This window comes from Tachypleus tridentatus, chromosome 7, assembly GCF_004210375.1.
Source record: "Tachypleus tridentatus isolate NWPU-2018 chromosome 7, ASM421037v1, whole genome shotgun sequence".
Lineage (NCBI taxonomy): Eukaryota > Metazoa > Arthropoda > Merostomata > Xiphosura > Limulidae > Tachypleus > Tachypleus tridentatus.
The window spans coordinates 149402792-149415765 of NC_134831.1; the positions used below are offsets into that span (position 1 = coordinate 149402792).

The following is a 12974-nucleotide window of genomic DNA, read 5'->3' on the forward strand; positions in this document are numbered from 1 at the left end:
TTGATTTTTATGACTTTCTTACTTAAAGTCAAATCATGTGTCAAAATATATAGGTTGAATTATGATAAATTGCAATATAATTAAAATAAGGAAAAAACGTAACTAAATGATAAAAGTGAACTTTCAGAAAAACAATGTTAAGTATCAGTTGTAAGTCTATATATGTAACTACATTATAGCTGTTCAAACTATCGTATTTATGATGACATAAGTTTTGGTAATTTCTCTGCATAGTATGAAAGAATATTGTGCACTTTCTACCCCATTGTTAGAATGCGAAATTTATTAGTTATTCTGAATATACACAGTTTTTACATAACTTAGAGTCAAAATGTCATTAAGCTACTTTCATTATAAATGCCTTTGTTGTTTCTCATTCTCTTGAGTAATACTTGTTTGCTCATGGGAGACATGGTTGTAAAATCAACACCTTGGGCAAGGGTGTAAACGACAGTGTCCTTCAATGGTAGGTTAGGTGGTCCCCTAAGGCTACAACCCATTTTATATTTAAATGGGAATGAACAATCACTTGTGTATTACTACTAGTAACTCTGCGTAATTCCAATATTATTGAGTTATTTGAGTAACACTAGACTCAGAGAGTCTGGTTAAAGTTATTATCAAGTGTTCTTTGGGATCATAACTGCTAAAATCCAGTACAAGTAACTGTCACGCATTCAAACTAAGTACACAAACAGCGTCTGTGTTGTAGATAAAGACTATTCTTTGTATTTCTATATAACTGGATTTAGTCTTTTTCATTCCCATGAACACACTTATTCAGGGACCTAGACTTACTTTATATCTTCTCAAATATACTAATGTTCTGTGAACTTATTTTGTTGCTCAGAAAGAAATCAGATATATCTGAGGATACCACAGAATGGATAGGAAATAATCAATTTTGACATTATTATCACAATAAATCTTGTTGTAGGATTTCTATTATCTAGTGAAGTGTGCATTGTCTTTTACTTTCATTTTTGTATTTAAGTTCAAAAATATTTCATTAGAATAACTTATAAGAAGAGAAAGAGTATATCACTGAAATGAAAGTTGTTGGTTCCAGAAGTATTTTGATGAACATTGGACTTTTGGCAATAGAGTAAAGGTCTGTGATTTCGATCTCATAGTAACCAATGGCTCAGGAATAAGAACTGTTTATGTTCAGAACACCCAACACGACTATGCATGCTTTCCCCTGAAGAATGACCACATTGTAAGAGAAGCACAGACAACTGGCAATCAACACAGTGATGTGGTCCGTAGGGAGTCCAAGACCTTAATAAGGCAATTTATGTATAACTCCTAGACATTTGCTAGCCAGAGTAACCCAACTACTCCTGTTAATACTGACCAAATGTAAGAAAAGCACAAATAACTGAAGGTTGTCATAATGGTATGGCATATGGAAAGTCCAAGACATTAATGGGGTAATCTATGTAGGCTTCCCTGACCTTTAGTAGCTAGAATAACCCAGGTCCAAATTCTGGTCAAAACTGTCTAGAGAATGGTGTTGTTGGTGGACGGCAGACATCATCTAGTGAAAAGGTAAAATATAGGACTACTGTTAGCTCTCTGAATTAAAATGTATCTTGCCAGGGCCACAATGGATCGCAAAGAGCCCTAACATTATGTGGAGCCAACAGACAAGATTCTGACAGTAACTAATAGCTTTGCCACCTTGGACTAGAGATTAGCTGCTTTCAAGAAAGTAAGACCCCCTGAGTATGTTTATCATACTTTGCTTACAATGTCGAGAACATTTTATTCATATGCTGGTCAGAAACTCTCTGGTCGCTGTGAGTGAGGCAAAGCAGATATTCATTTAGAATTTCAAAGGTGAAGCAAAGGAAGATTTGGACCATTTTCTAAAGTGTTTTATGCACACAACTGAATCAATTGAATACTTTAGTGTGGCAAATTTTGTAACTGCAAGACAGTCATTGCCATATTACACCAAAGTTTTGATTGATCCAGTGGAAAATTGAGCAATCCTTTGGGCTAAGTTCAATGTTCTAGGCATTGGTATCTCAGAGAGTATTACTGCCTATGAATATGACTTATTTTATTTGCATGATAAACCCTACCAAACAATGGCTTTGGTAGATTACAAAAATATCTTAATTGATAAGTTCAAGGAAAGGATACTCAATGAGGCAATAAGGTAACAACCATCTTTTTTGTGACAGATCTTTTCACTCTTACCAAGATAGTTTCTGTAGCAATCTGTATGAAGTAGTAGATTTGAACTGGTCTTAAGAGAAAACAAAGAGTCTGCAGTGGTAGCATCTCAAACAAATAATTTTATCCAGGAACTTCAGCTGAGAGTTAACCATCTACCCATACATATCAGTGCTGTAGTGCAACCACACTGGTACCCAGTGAATGGGCAGGGCTATCCTGGTTCTTCTTTGGTTTACCTGCTGCAGCCTATGCCAGTAATAATCAGGCATTATCGTAGATTTATTTGTTTGTTCTTTTTAAGCTAAGCACAAAGTTACACATTGGTCTACGTATGCTCTGCCCCCCATGGATATCGAAACCCGGTCCCTATCATTATAAGTCTGCAAACATATTACTATATCACTGGGAGATATCATCCTAAAAGAGACAAGCAATTACTTTGCCTACAAAGTGTTGATTCACTTTTGATTGAGCTGCCTCAGTTTTTCTGAGCAACTGGGTAGCAAATACTGTCAGTAACGAATGATGATTTTGAAGGCACAAGAGAGTCAACAATAGGTGGTGAAAATGCCACAACAGCTCTGGAACGCTAACAAAGTTTGAGTTAGGCCTGGTCGCTGACTTGGAGAAGTGTACTAGATTTGTGAAAAGTGAAAAGATGAGTGGCCAACCCAGCTGTTTCAGGGCTTTACAAATCTTTTACATGTCTCTCAGAATGCTAAAACATGAAATAAGTTCCTGGCTGATGTAGGAGCATTCAGAACTATAGCAGATCTCATGGTATATAAGGTATTACAAGCAAAATCAACACTTAAGCCAATCGACGTACTCTTTGTTACTGGTGAGTGTTATTAAAATAGAAGAGAATGAATAACTAAATATGTAATTATGTCTATGAAGTACTGCTCACATAATGAGGGAAGTCATCATCAATCCTAAATCTAGCACTGGTATCATTTAGATGAACATACTGCAGGAAGTCACAGTGCTTCCACTTATGTAAATAGTGTGTTTTGTTGATTTCTATGGACAAAATCTTGGTATTGGTGTTGTGTAACATAATTACAGAGCTCATTGAATAAGTTAGTTATTTTATCTCCAGAAAAAAGCAGCATCAGCTCAGTGTTATTCTGCGGCTATCAACAATCAGTTATTCAGCTCCTGCTGCAGTGTCATTGGTATGGTACATTAAGTGAAAGTAACTAAACCTAATGGTAATACTAGAGTTGTAACCATCGTGTTATTTTTAAAAATAAATACACAGTTACTGATTAATTAATAACTTGCTGTGGATTTAACAGTCTTAACTCAGTGTAGTGGCAGCATCTCAGTGGCTTATTGGCTGGGTATGTCAATGTGTCTGTGAGACTAGTTGATCAATTATTTCAAAAAATAACATCACATAGACGCAGTTGATGCACATCTAATTAAAACCACTGCAGAATTACTTCTGGTACTTTAAAGATGTAACTAGTGCTACAGTCCAGAAGATGTTAATGGATAATATCATTATTGTTCAAAGAGTACTTGGCTGCCTCTAACAATGATTGTCAGAAAGAAGGAGGAAATGCTTAAAGTTCTGCATTGTTCTAAGGTGAGTGAACACAGTAATCATGAAAAAAGATGAATGTGTGGACATATTCAACAAACCAAACAACGTTGGGAAAAATTCATTGGCTCAACATATTATACCTGGCATCCAGATACTGGCGAGTTTAGATGAATGACAAAAGCAGACCTAAGACTCTTGTAACATGCAGATGGTTTGTATTAATTTTATGCCATGTCATTTAGCCTGTGTCCACCACTTTAGAGAGACTAATAAAGCCTACATTGTAGAAACTGCAATAGGTTAAATGACTGACTTATGTCAACAACCATCATCGTATTTGATCACTCATTTGATTCTGTAGCTGTGAACCTGAAAATAGTATTCCAGTAAATAAAAAAGATTGGCTTGAAATGAACACCAGAAAATATGCATTCATGAAAATGGAAGTGGAATTTTTCAGCCATGTCATGAGTAGAAATGGTATTTCCGTGTATCTGCTAAAATATCAGCAATACAAAACTGAGCTCAACCAGTGACCAAGCAAGAAATTCACAGTTTCTTCTGTATAACATCATACATCCAAGAGCACGACACTGTTATCAGTTATCATTAAAATTGATAGTCCCTTCAGATGGAGTGAGAAATGCGAAAAAGCAAGTCACTGATGCGTGCTTTAGCAGAAGACTCACTGCTAGCAGCATATCAACAAAATGGTCATGAATTCTTTTTGTATATTGATGCTAGTGAAAGTAGAATTCTTGAAATTGCAGTACAGAGTGGAATTTGTAATTGCATGTATTAGTCATACATTTCCAGCTTCTTAATGCATATACTTTATGATGGAGAAGCAACTGTTTTCTACTGTAGTCTTTGTAAAACTACTTACACTGCGTGTAACAGCAAGTTCAATATTCAAGTGTACCATATATTGCTAAAATGGTTAATGAACTTTAAAAATCCAGAATATATAATAGTATGCTGTAGAATAGCATTGCAGTAGTGTGATTTAGTAACACATTACTGCCCAGGCTTGCAACGTGGAAGGTGTATGGTATAATCGTTATCAATCACAGTACTGTTGTTCTCAACATTTATTGGAATCAGTGGTTGCCAGAGTTTTGCATTGCAAGATTCTCTAATCTTTGCATTACACAAAGACTGGATGGCACCAAAATATTACCCACATTTATGTTAAAAGCTATCAGCGGTTTTACTGGTTGTATTTGACGGAAAACATATTCTATCTAGTTTTGTTAATTCTGAACATACTAACTGGGACAAGCATTTGCCACACATCTTGATGATATACCATGTAACTAAGCAGAAATAAACAGTTTGTTTGTTGAACGTGCTCATCTTAAAAAAGGAGATCTTGCTTCATGTAAATGTAATGTTTGGTCCTACCATGGACATCTCATAATGTTCACAAGACTATGTGAAGTGATTGATTTCTGTGTTAGCTGATGCACAAGAATTTGCAAGTCAACAGCTAGAAAAGATTACCACGTAAAAAAAGACGAGTTGTGATGAAACCTTGAAGAAATTGATATACAGGCATTTAGATTGAGTGTGTTTTTGGTGCACGATGTTAGCAGCTTTGCTCTTGTTGGATAGAATCTTACCTCATGGTTCCATATGTTGACCGTTTGATATATATATAATTTTTAACAATCAAAATGCATAAAAGCGTGCAGTGTTTTTTGATCAACTGTATCTGTACGTTACTGATAAACCTTTGGTAAACTGACTTGAGAAGTAGTCAGAGGAGGAGGTTAATAAGTTATAGGAAGAGGATAGTGTTGTTTTAAACCACCCCTACCCAGTAAAAGAAGAGGGAAGACCTAAAGGTCCTTACCTGACCAATCACAATAAACCAGTGAGACACAAGACAACTTTTGCAACAAGTCGAAGTGCCGATAATGGCTTCCCTACTGATACAGCTGGAATTAACCGTTTGATCTTCATGCAACTGTAATGATCATGTGATAAATTAACATTTCATTGACTGTTTGGTCATTTTGACATGCCTACAATCATCAGATAACCCTGAAAGTATATATACTATAAGTTTCAATGTGCCAAGTGTATCTTCACGAAATTTGGCGAGATCTTAGCAAACATTACAGTTTTTCGTAGAGAAAAAGGAAATTTTTTACTAAAGAATTATCTGCATACTTATGGACTCTTGTTAGTCTACGTGCAATGTGTGTGTTTCTTATAGCAAAACTACATCGGACTGTCTGCTTTGTCCGACGCGAGGAATTGAACCTCTAATTTTAGCGTTGTAAATCCGTAGACTTACCGCTGTACTAGCGGGAGGTGCCCATGGATAGTAATTATGAATCTGGAAGCCAAGTAATTCAAAGACTTTCGTCTAAATAATCTAGCATTATGGCCCGGTAGTTAAGGCACTCGACTCGTAATCCGAAAGTAGCGGGTTCAAATCCCTGTCACACCAAACATGCTCGTCCTTTCAGCCGAGGGGACGTTATAATTTAATGGTCAATTCCACTGTTCGTTGGTAAAAGAGTAGCCCAAGAGTTGGCGGTGGGTGGTGATGACTAGTTGCCTTCTCTCTAGTCTTACACTGCTAAACCAGGGACGGCTAGTGCAGATAGCCCTCGTGCAGCTTTGCACAAAATTCAAAACACACCAGTCAGTTTGAGGCTTATAACGCTAGAAATCGGGTTTTGATATTCACGGTGGGAAAATGTGAGGTAGTTTCTATGGAGATTTATGTCTTAGAACCAATTAACTAAACAACCAACAATTAATACTGCTAATTTAATGTACCAATCTAACTCTAATATGGATCTATTTTATGATTTGGTATGTACGTTGAGTGTGCAGCTCAGGAATGTGAATGACTAAATTTAAGTATTAACTGTTGCTTGTTTTTCTGTCCTGATTGTTTGAGAAACTGGCTTAACTCTGTGTTTTTAATCACTTTTTATTATTTGACAACAGTAACATTCAATTCTCTCTTCTTGCTTGACTAAAATGAAAACAAAAACTTGACCCCAGAACAAAGTTGTATTTATTTCACTTAACGTATTGTTCCTATACCCACCTGGAAGTGTGAATAGTAGGTCGTTTTTTCCAGATATACAAACGAAACGTTAAGTTTCAGAAATATGTGATATTGTTTTTTTTTCACACAGTTAGCAGTATTTGATATCCCCACCGCCGCATAAGAACACGTTTTGCTGCTTTACTTTGGCAATACCCATAGTTATACGCTGTCCAATCAGAACATTAATACTGATATCACCTCATGTTAAAAGGAAGTGGATGATTCCAAAGTTTTAAGTGTAGGGGTGATGAAGTAATTTTCTCATTATTTAGTCCATGAGTGCCATAATTTCGTAAATGCTGCGATCAAAGTAAAGTGTAGTAGTGTGTAATACACATACTTTTATGTGTAAATGTAAGTTTTCAGTTTAACTTTCAAATATCAATATATTAGTCGTATTATCTTCACCTCGTTTTCCGTAATGGTAGATCCCATATTGTGACGAAATACCGCTTAGTAATGGTAACAAGAGGGAACCGGTTCTAATGCTATTTACTGTGATGATGTATGGTAAAGTAGGTTATTGTGTTGTTTAGATTGGGAACAGTGTTGGGTTGTGGTGAAGATATCAAGCGAATATTTAAAGTAGTGTATGTTGAATTGGTGTTCACGTTGTTGTATATTACACAAGTCTATATAAAAGAGCAAATATGTTACACAATATATGTGATATTAGACCAACAACGACTCTGCAACATAATGAGTCGGGAAGGCATATTCGACATAAAAGACGTCAAGCCGGCGAAGACGCATTTACCTGTTCTCAGCAGTCTATTCTTAGCGCAATGGATCGGTTCGTGACCTCTGTTAGTAGTATGGATTCCACCGTTCTGGTTCCTTCTCGATTACGAGATATGGAAACTGATGGAGGTAACGTAGAAAAACGACCTCCTCCCTTTATATCCAGTTCTGATTTATTTAGCTTTTATTTAACCCTAAACGATATTAAAAACGAACTGTTGTGGGGACCTGCCAATAATGGCACTTGTGGTACCAGTACCAGTTTACCGTCGGTGATAGGATCGGGTACAGAAACCACGAAGCATACGCGGCATTCCTCTGCAGAAAGTACCGGAATTATCAGTGGAAGTTGTATTTCAGACTCCGATAGCCAGGGAGACAGCGACATAGACAGTGTCACTAATGATCCTGACTCTGCTAATCGAGACTCACAGACAACTCACCTTGCAACAGCCTACCGCTACCACCTGCAGAGTCTCCAGACCATTTTACATCAACTTGCCGATTCTGCCGACTATTTGTCGTCAAGATATCAGGAGGAAGTCGACTCATCGGTGTTATAGAGTGAAATATAAATCTAGTTAATAATAACTGTAGAAAATCTCACTTCCTGCCCCTGTTTTGTGTCTGTATCCTACTTAATGTTATGGCAGCTTAAACTTTTATTAAAGTACTTAAAGTGACTGAAATTGTTAATGCTTTGTTTTACGTGCATTAATTTCCACTTAAGAAATTTCTTTTAAATTCGTAAAGATTTTTTCTTCTTCATTATATTTATTATAAACATTTTAATACATTAACGGTTTCAAAGACTAATTAATGTTGAAGAGAGAATTGTTAGATGTGTTTTGAGTAATGTTAGTTTGCGTTGTTAGCGTAGAAGTTGAAAATAAAATCTACTGTTGTATTTAGGTTATTTGATAAAAGTAAGGATGTAAGATCCAGTTTCATTTTGTGATCCAAATTAATAAGACGCTACTGTCATTACCAAAGACATGCATTTAAATTAAGCCCAAAGATAAACAAACGTCATTTGATGCTTGCATTTTGAGTTTTCTAGGTGAAATGCTATAAGTATTTTATTACGGTAAATTTTTAGGTGACCATTTGTGTTGAGTTCAAATTGATTACATTAGAACTATATTTACAAAGGTATATTGTAATTTAAATTGTGAATTTCAACTTAACAGTTTAAATTTATTACAACTCGGTTAGAAATGCACTTTTTAGAGTTTTACTGCAATTTTTCGCGCCTGACTTCTAAGAGGGAACACAAATATTTTATTAAATCACTCATCGAGACGCTATACTAAAATAGCGAGCTGATATTTTTCCTTTTGTGTGCGTGTGGGTGCGGGGTATTTCAGTGAGTTTTTCCTTTTGCAAAACTGCATCTTACACAGTTTTTTGTTTTGTGTGTATGTATTTTCGTATTTGAATTTTCAAAATAGTTATGCATAAGACGTTGAAAAAATGTATCAATAAGGATGTCACAAAGCAAGTTTAACAATATCTTCGTTGAGTGTGTGTAAACAACTAAGCATTTGGGTTTAGTCACACTAGTATATTTTGAGGTAAAACATCCTTTTCTAAACGTTAACTCCTCATCTGATTGCGATTTACTCGATTAATTCGCATTTCCATAATCAGAAGATACAACTGTACATGTGTAACGCTAAACTTGTGTTATTTCTTTAAGTATGTCGAGTGAGCACTTTTAAACTAATGTGATCTTCTATTTGCTCATTGAAAATTAGTGTAATGTATCTGGTATTAGTTATTGTTCTATTAAAATCGGAGTCTCACATGATCGGAAAAATATATTATTTTATTGACTGTAATATCGGTTATTGAAACATACCCTTCCCAGTAATAATATTGTCAGTTATACAGTAAAGGTAGAAATTATTGTAATTTAAAATGATTCTTTTATTAAACGTAAAGACGCCATCTTATGCGTCATTGCAAAAGAAGGGATGGTGCTGATTGGGTGCTCGTGCACTTGGTTTAAGCAGAGTGCTGCATCTAGGAAGGTTATTGGCATGGGCTGGAGGATTATGCGCACAGACGTCTAGTCTTGTTTGTGCGGCTTGTCGCGGTGACGTTACTGTGCTTTGGCGGTTCTGTGATCTTGATGGAGTGTGTTGTAGAGAGTTTATACGAGTGAAACATAATTTAAAAATATTAAGAAATTCAAATGTTCAACATATAAAACAAACATGTTTTATAGCAATTCATACAGACGTAATAATTTAGCAACATTTTTTTATTTTTATACATCAGTATTAATTCGTATCATGTATTTGCATATCAAATGGTAAGCTCTTAATTAGTCTTGCCAATTACACACAGTAAACCTCACGAAGAAAAGAGTTGATTTCTTTCCACATCTCCATAAAGTTGATATATATATATATATAATAAAATACAACAACTAAAAATAAAAATCTACAAATAAAAGAAAACGAAGGATAAATTAAAAAAACAAAATTGTTAAAATAACAGCCTAACAAGGACCATGATGAGAATTAAGTGTTATAAGTAAATTATTTTGATGGGGGAAGGGTGGCAGAAAAACTACGTAGTTACTCTAAAAATGATAGGCTGCTGTTGGGAGGCGAAAAGAACGTGGTGAACATTATTATTGGGATTACTTTAAAGCACATATTTTAGAAAATAAAGAGAACTATGTTAAATAAATGAAAAAATACCTCGCTTTGTATTCAATAAATATAAATGAACAATTCGCGTTCCTATCCAAATTATACCTTTTAGACGTAAATACGACTTCAATTTGTGTGTATCAAAGGATAATGTTACTATGGAAACCAGTAAAACCCAGCTGAATGCACGAGAGAATAAACAGTTGGAATATTTTATAATAGGAAGTAAGAAATAACACATTTCAATTGCAGTGTTAAATAATTTAATGATATTGTTAATAGTAAATTAGTTAGTACTTCATCTGTAATACTGTATTTCCTAGTTTTTAACATTTGGGACGACTGCGGCCAGTGGTTAATGTGTCCAGATACCGCAAAATATAAACAAATATAAAAAAGCTAACACTGAAGTTGTGGGTGCGTTATTAGAGTGACAGTGAAACTACACCATTAAGTCTGACAAGAGATTCCGCTGGTTCGTGTTGGCAGGCTGCAGTCACTCTGGCCTGTCATTTTAAAATCGGGGACGACTAACGCAGATAGCCTTTGAGTAGGATTGCGCGAAATCAAACAATTCGTGACACATATTGGAAATGTAGTTCGAGCTACTACCACTATTGTGACTCCAAATTCTTAGGTGATTGTCTTTACTACCACATGTCGTTAATATTGTGCTAAATACCCTGTTATATTAAAAATTAAAATATTTTATTACTGAGGTTTGAAAATGTTTTGAAATACCAGTAATTTTTTCGAAATCTACTTTTTTTTTGTCGTACTCAGAGCTTCCTTACATCGGGTTATATATATAACTATAATTACAGATGGTTATTACTAATTTGAATATTAGTTTAGCTGATGATTACTGCTCTGGCACGTGTTTTCACGTGAACGTTTATGGTGATCATCAAAAAATAAATGAAAACGTATAGGATATTATGTTAGTGATTCGTGACCAATGAAAGATTTAAAAGGTAGCTTTTTCTGCTGGTAGCATTAAAAATCGCTAAATTAGAACAACTTTAAGCAAATGACGAACCTATCAGATTTTAACACTAACCTATATTCAGCACTTTTGGGTGTTTATGTATTCTTTCATACGTATATCTGTTTGCGATGTGTAAATAACTGATCCTTTCTTGTGATGTAATTACGTTCATTGGCAATTGATCTTTTTCTGGATACACGAATACGGATAGCGTCTTTTTTATGCGTTTAGACACTTAAGTATGAAAATTATATTTTAATTGTATCTTGTTACAAAACATAAATAGTATATAAAGAGTGTTAAAATTATTCGAAGAAAGGAGCTTGAAAGAACTACAACTGATTCTGTTCTAGTTTTTAGCCGCGGCATAACGGCTCACAGAACAGCTCTGAGTTTGCTTTTTGTTGTTATTGTTTACAAGTACAAACGTTTTGCTCGTAGCTCCTCCATTTCTTCACCGATTTGAGACCTAATAACAGTTTTGGGCTCGGGAAGTCAAACATTTCGATTGATATATTTGACCATGCCCAAGGTATCATAAATTAGTTTAATCCTGCCTGAAAGGATTTTCAAATTGAGGGTAGGATGGTAGAGATTCTGAAGTGTAATAAAATAGAATTCGGTATACGCGCGCTCCACGCTTGGTATTGCTGGAGAACAAAAATGTAGTAAATAAAAAAAGAAAAATCATTTATTATAAATTAATATACTCTAATACTGCCTAAAAGAATTTCAATATTGTTTTTTTCTTATCACTGTTCTCTGTTATGACACTACCTTTTTTTAATTTGTCGTTCACTGTTAGTCGTAGTATGAAGGAACCAACGGAGAATTACAGTATAGTATTTGTTTCTTCAAATGAACAGTGTAGCTTCTTCCATTCATTCATTTAACTTTCATATTGTTTTGAAATTTATACAAAAACAACACTGATAACATTACTGTATTTTTAACGTGGTTGGTTAAAAGACAACGTGGTTACCGTGGCTTATTAAATATTGCTGGTATGATTACAGCAGCTTATGCCTTTTTGCACATTACGTGAACGATGGTGGAGGTGACGGAAGTACTCACGAAAATAAACTGACAATATCTGAAATGTTGACACTCACAATGATTACATTTAACTAAAAACTGTGAAACTTCTACATTAATACATTTCTTAAGTTTCACCTCACTCTCTCTTCCTTGGGTTCCCAGCTGGTACAGCGGCAAGTCTACGGATTTACAACGCTAAAATCAGGGGTTCGATTCTCCTCTGCGGACTCAGAAGGTAGCCTGATGTGGCTATGCTATAAGAAAACACACACACTCTTCCCTGGGATAGCCTTATTTGGCCTTAACCCGTATCTCGTTGTAAACATTCTCGAGAATACATCAGAAAAATTTACCTCCCAGCTGTTGTAATGAAACATCCACATACCACTGCACTACCCATCTGCTGTGTGTTGGTCATTCAAACATGAGAGGCGGTCACTCGACGATGACTGTTCTGGCTGGTCAACCACAAAAACAATACAAGGGCATGTGCACATATGGATCTTCAACGCTTTAGTCATACAAGACAAATAAGAAAGAAGGCACAACACAAAGAAACTGCTAACAGTTTAATGCTTTCGTACAATTACTGTTTATTAATAGTGAAGCGAGTTGAAAACTGGAAATAAACATTTACGCTGTATCATACTAAATAACCCATTAAAAACTAAGTTATATACTTTTTGTTTGTAATTAAACACAAAGCTATACAATGGGCTATCCGTGCTCTGT

General features: G+C 35.2%; 1 protein-coding gene across 1 annotated transcript; it reads left to right on the top strand.

The window, feature by feature from the left end:
- The first annotated feature begins 7018 nt into the window (after window positions 1-7018).
- On the top strand, window positions 7019-9372 carry LOC143256887 (mid1-interacting protein 1-B-like). The gene has a single exon (XM_076514704.1). It carries the CDS (start codon window positions 7463-7465, stop codon window positions 8114-8116), a length of 654 nt encoding a protein of 217 aa, XP_076370819.1. The 5' UTR covers window positions 7019-7462; the 3' UTR covers window positions 8117-9372.
- The last annotated feature ends 3602 nt before the right edge of the window (window positions 9373-12974 follow it).

Coding starts and splice junctions, on each gene's coding strand:
- LOC143256887 (XM_076514704.1), top strand. CDS start 7,463: ATGTTACACAATATATGTGATATTAGACCAACAACGACTCTGCAACAT.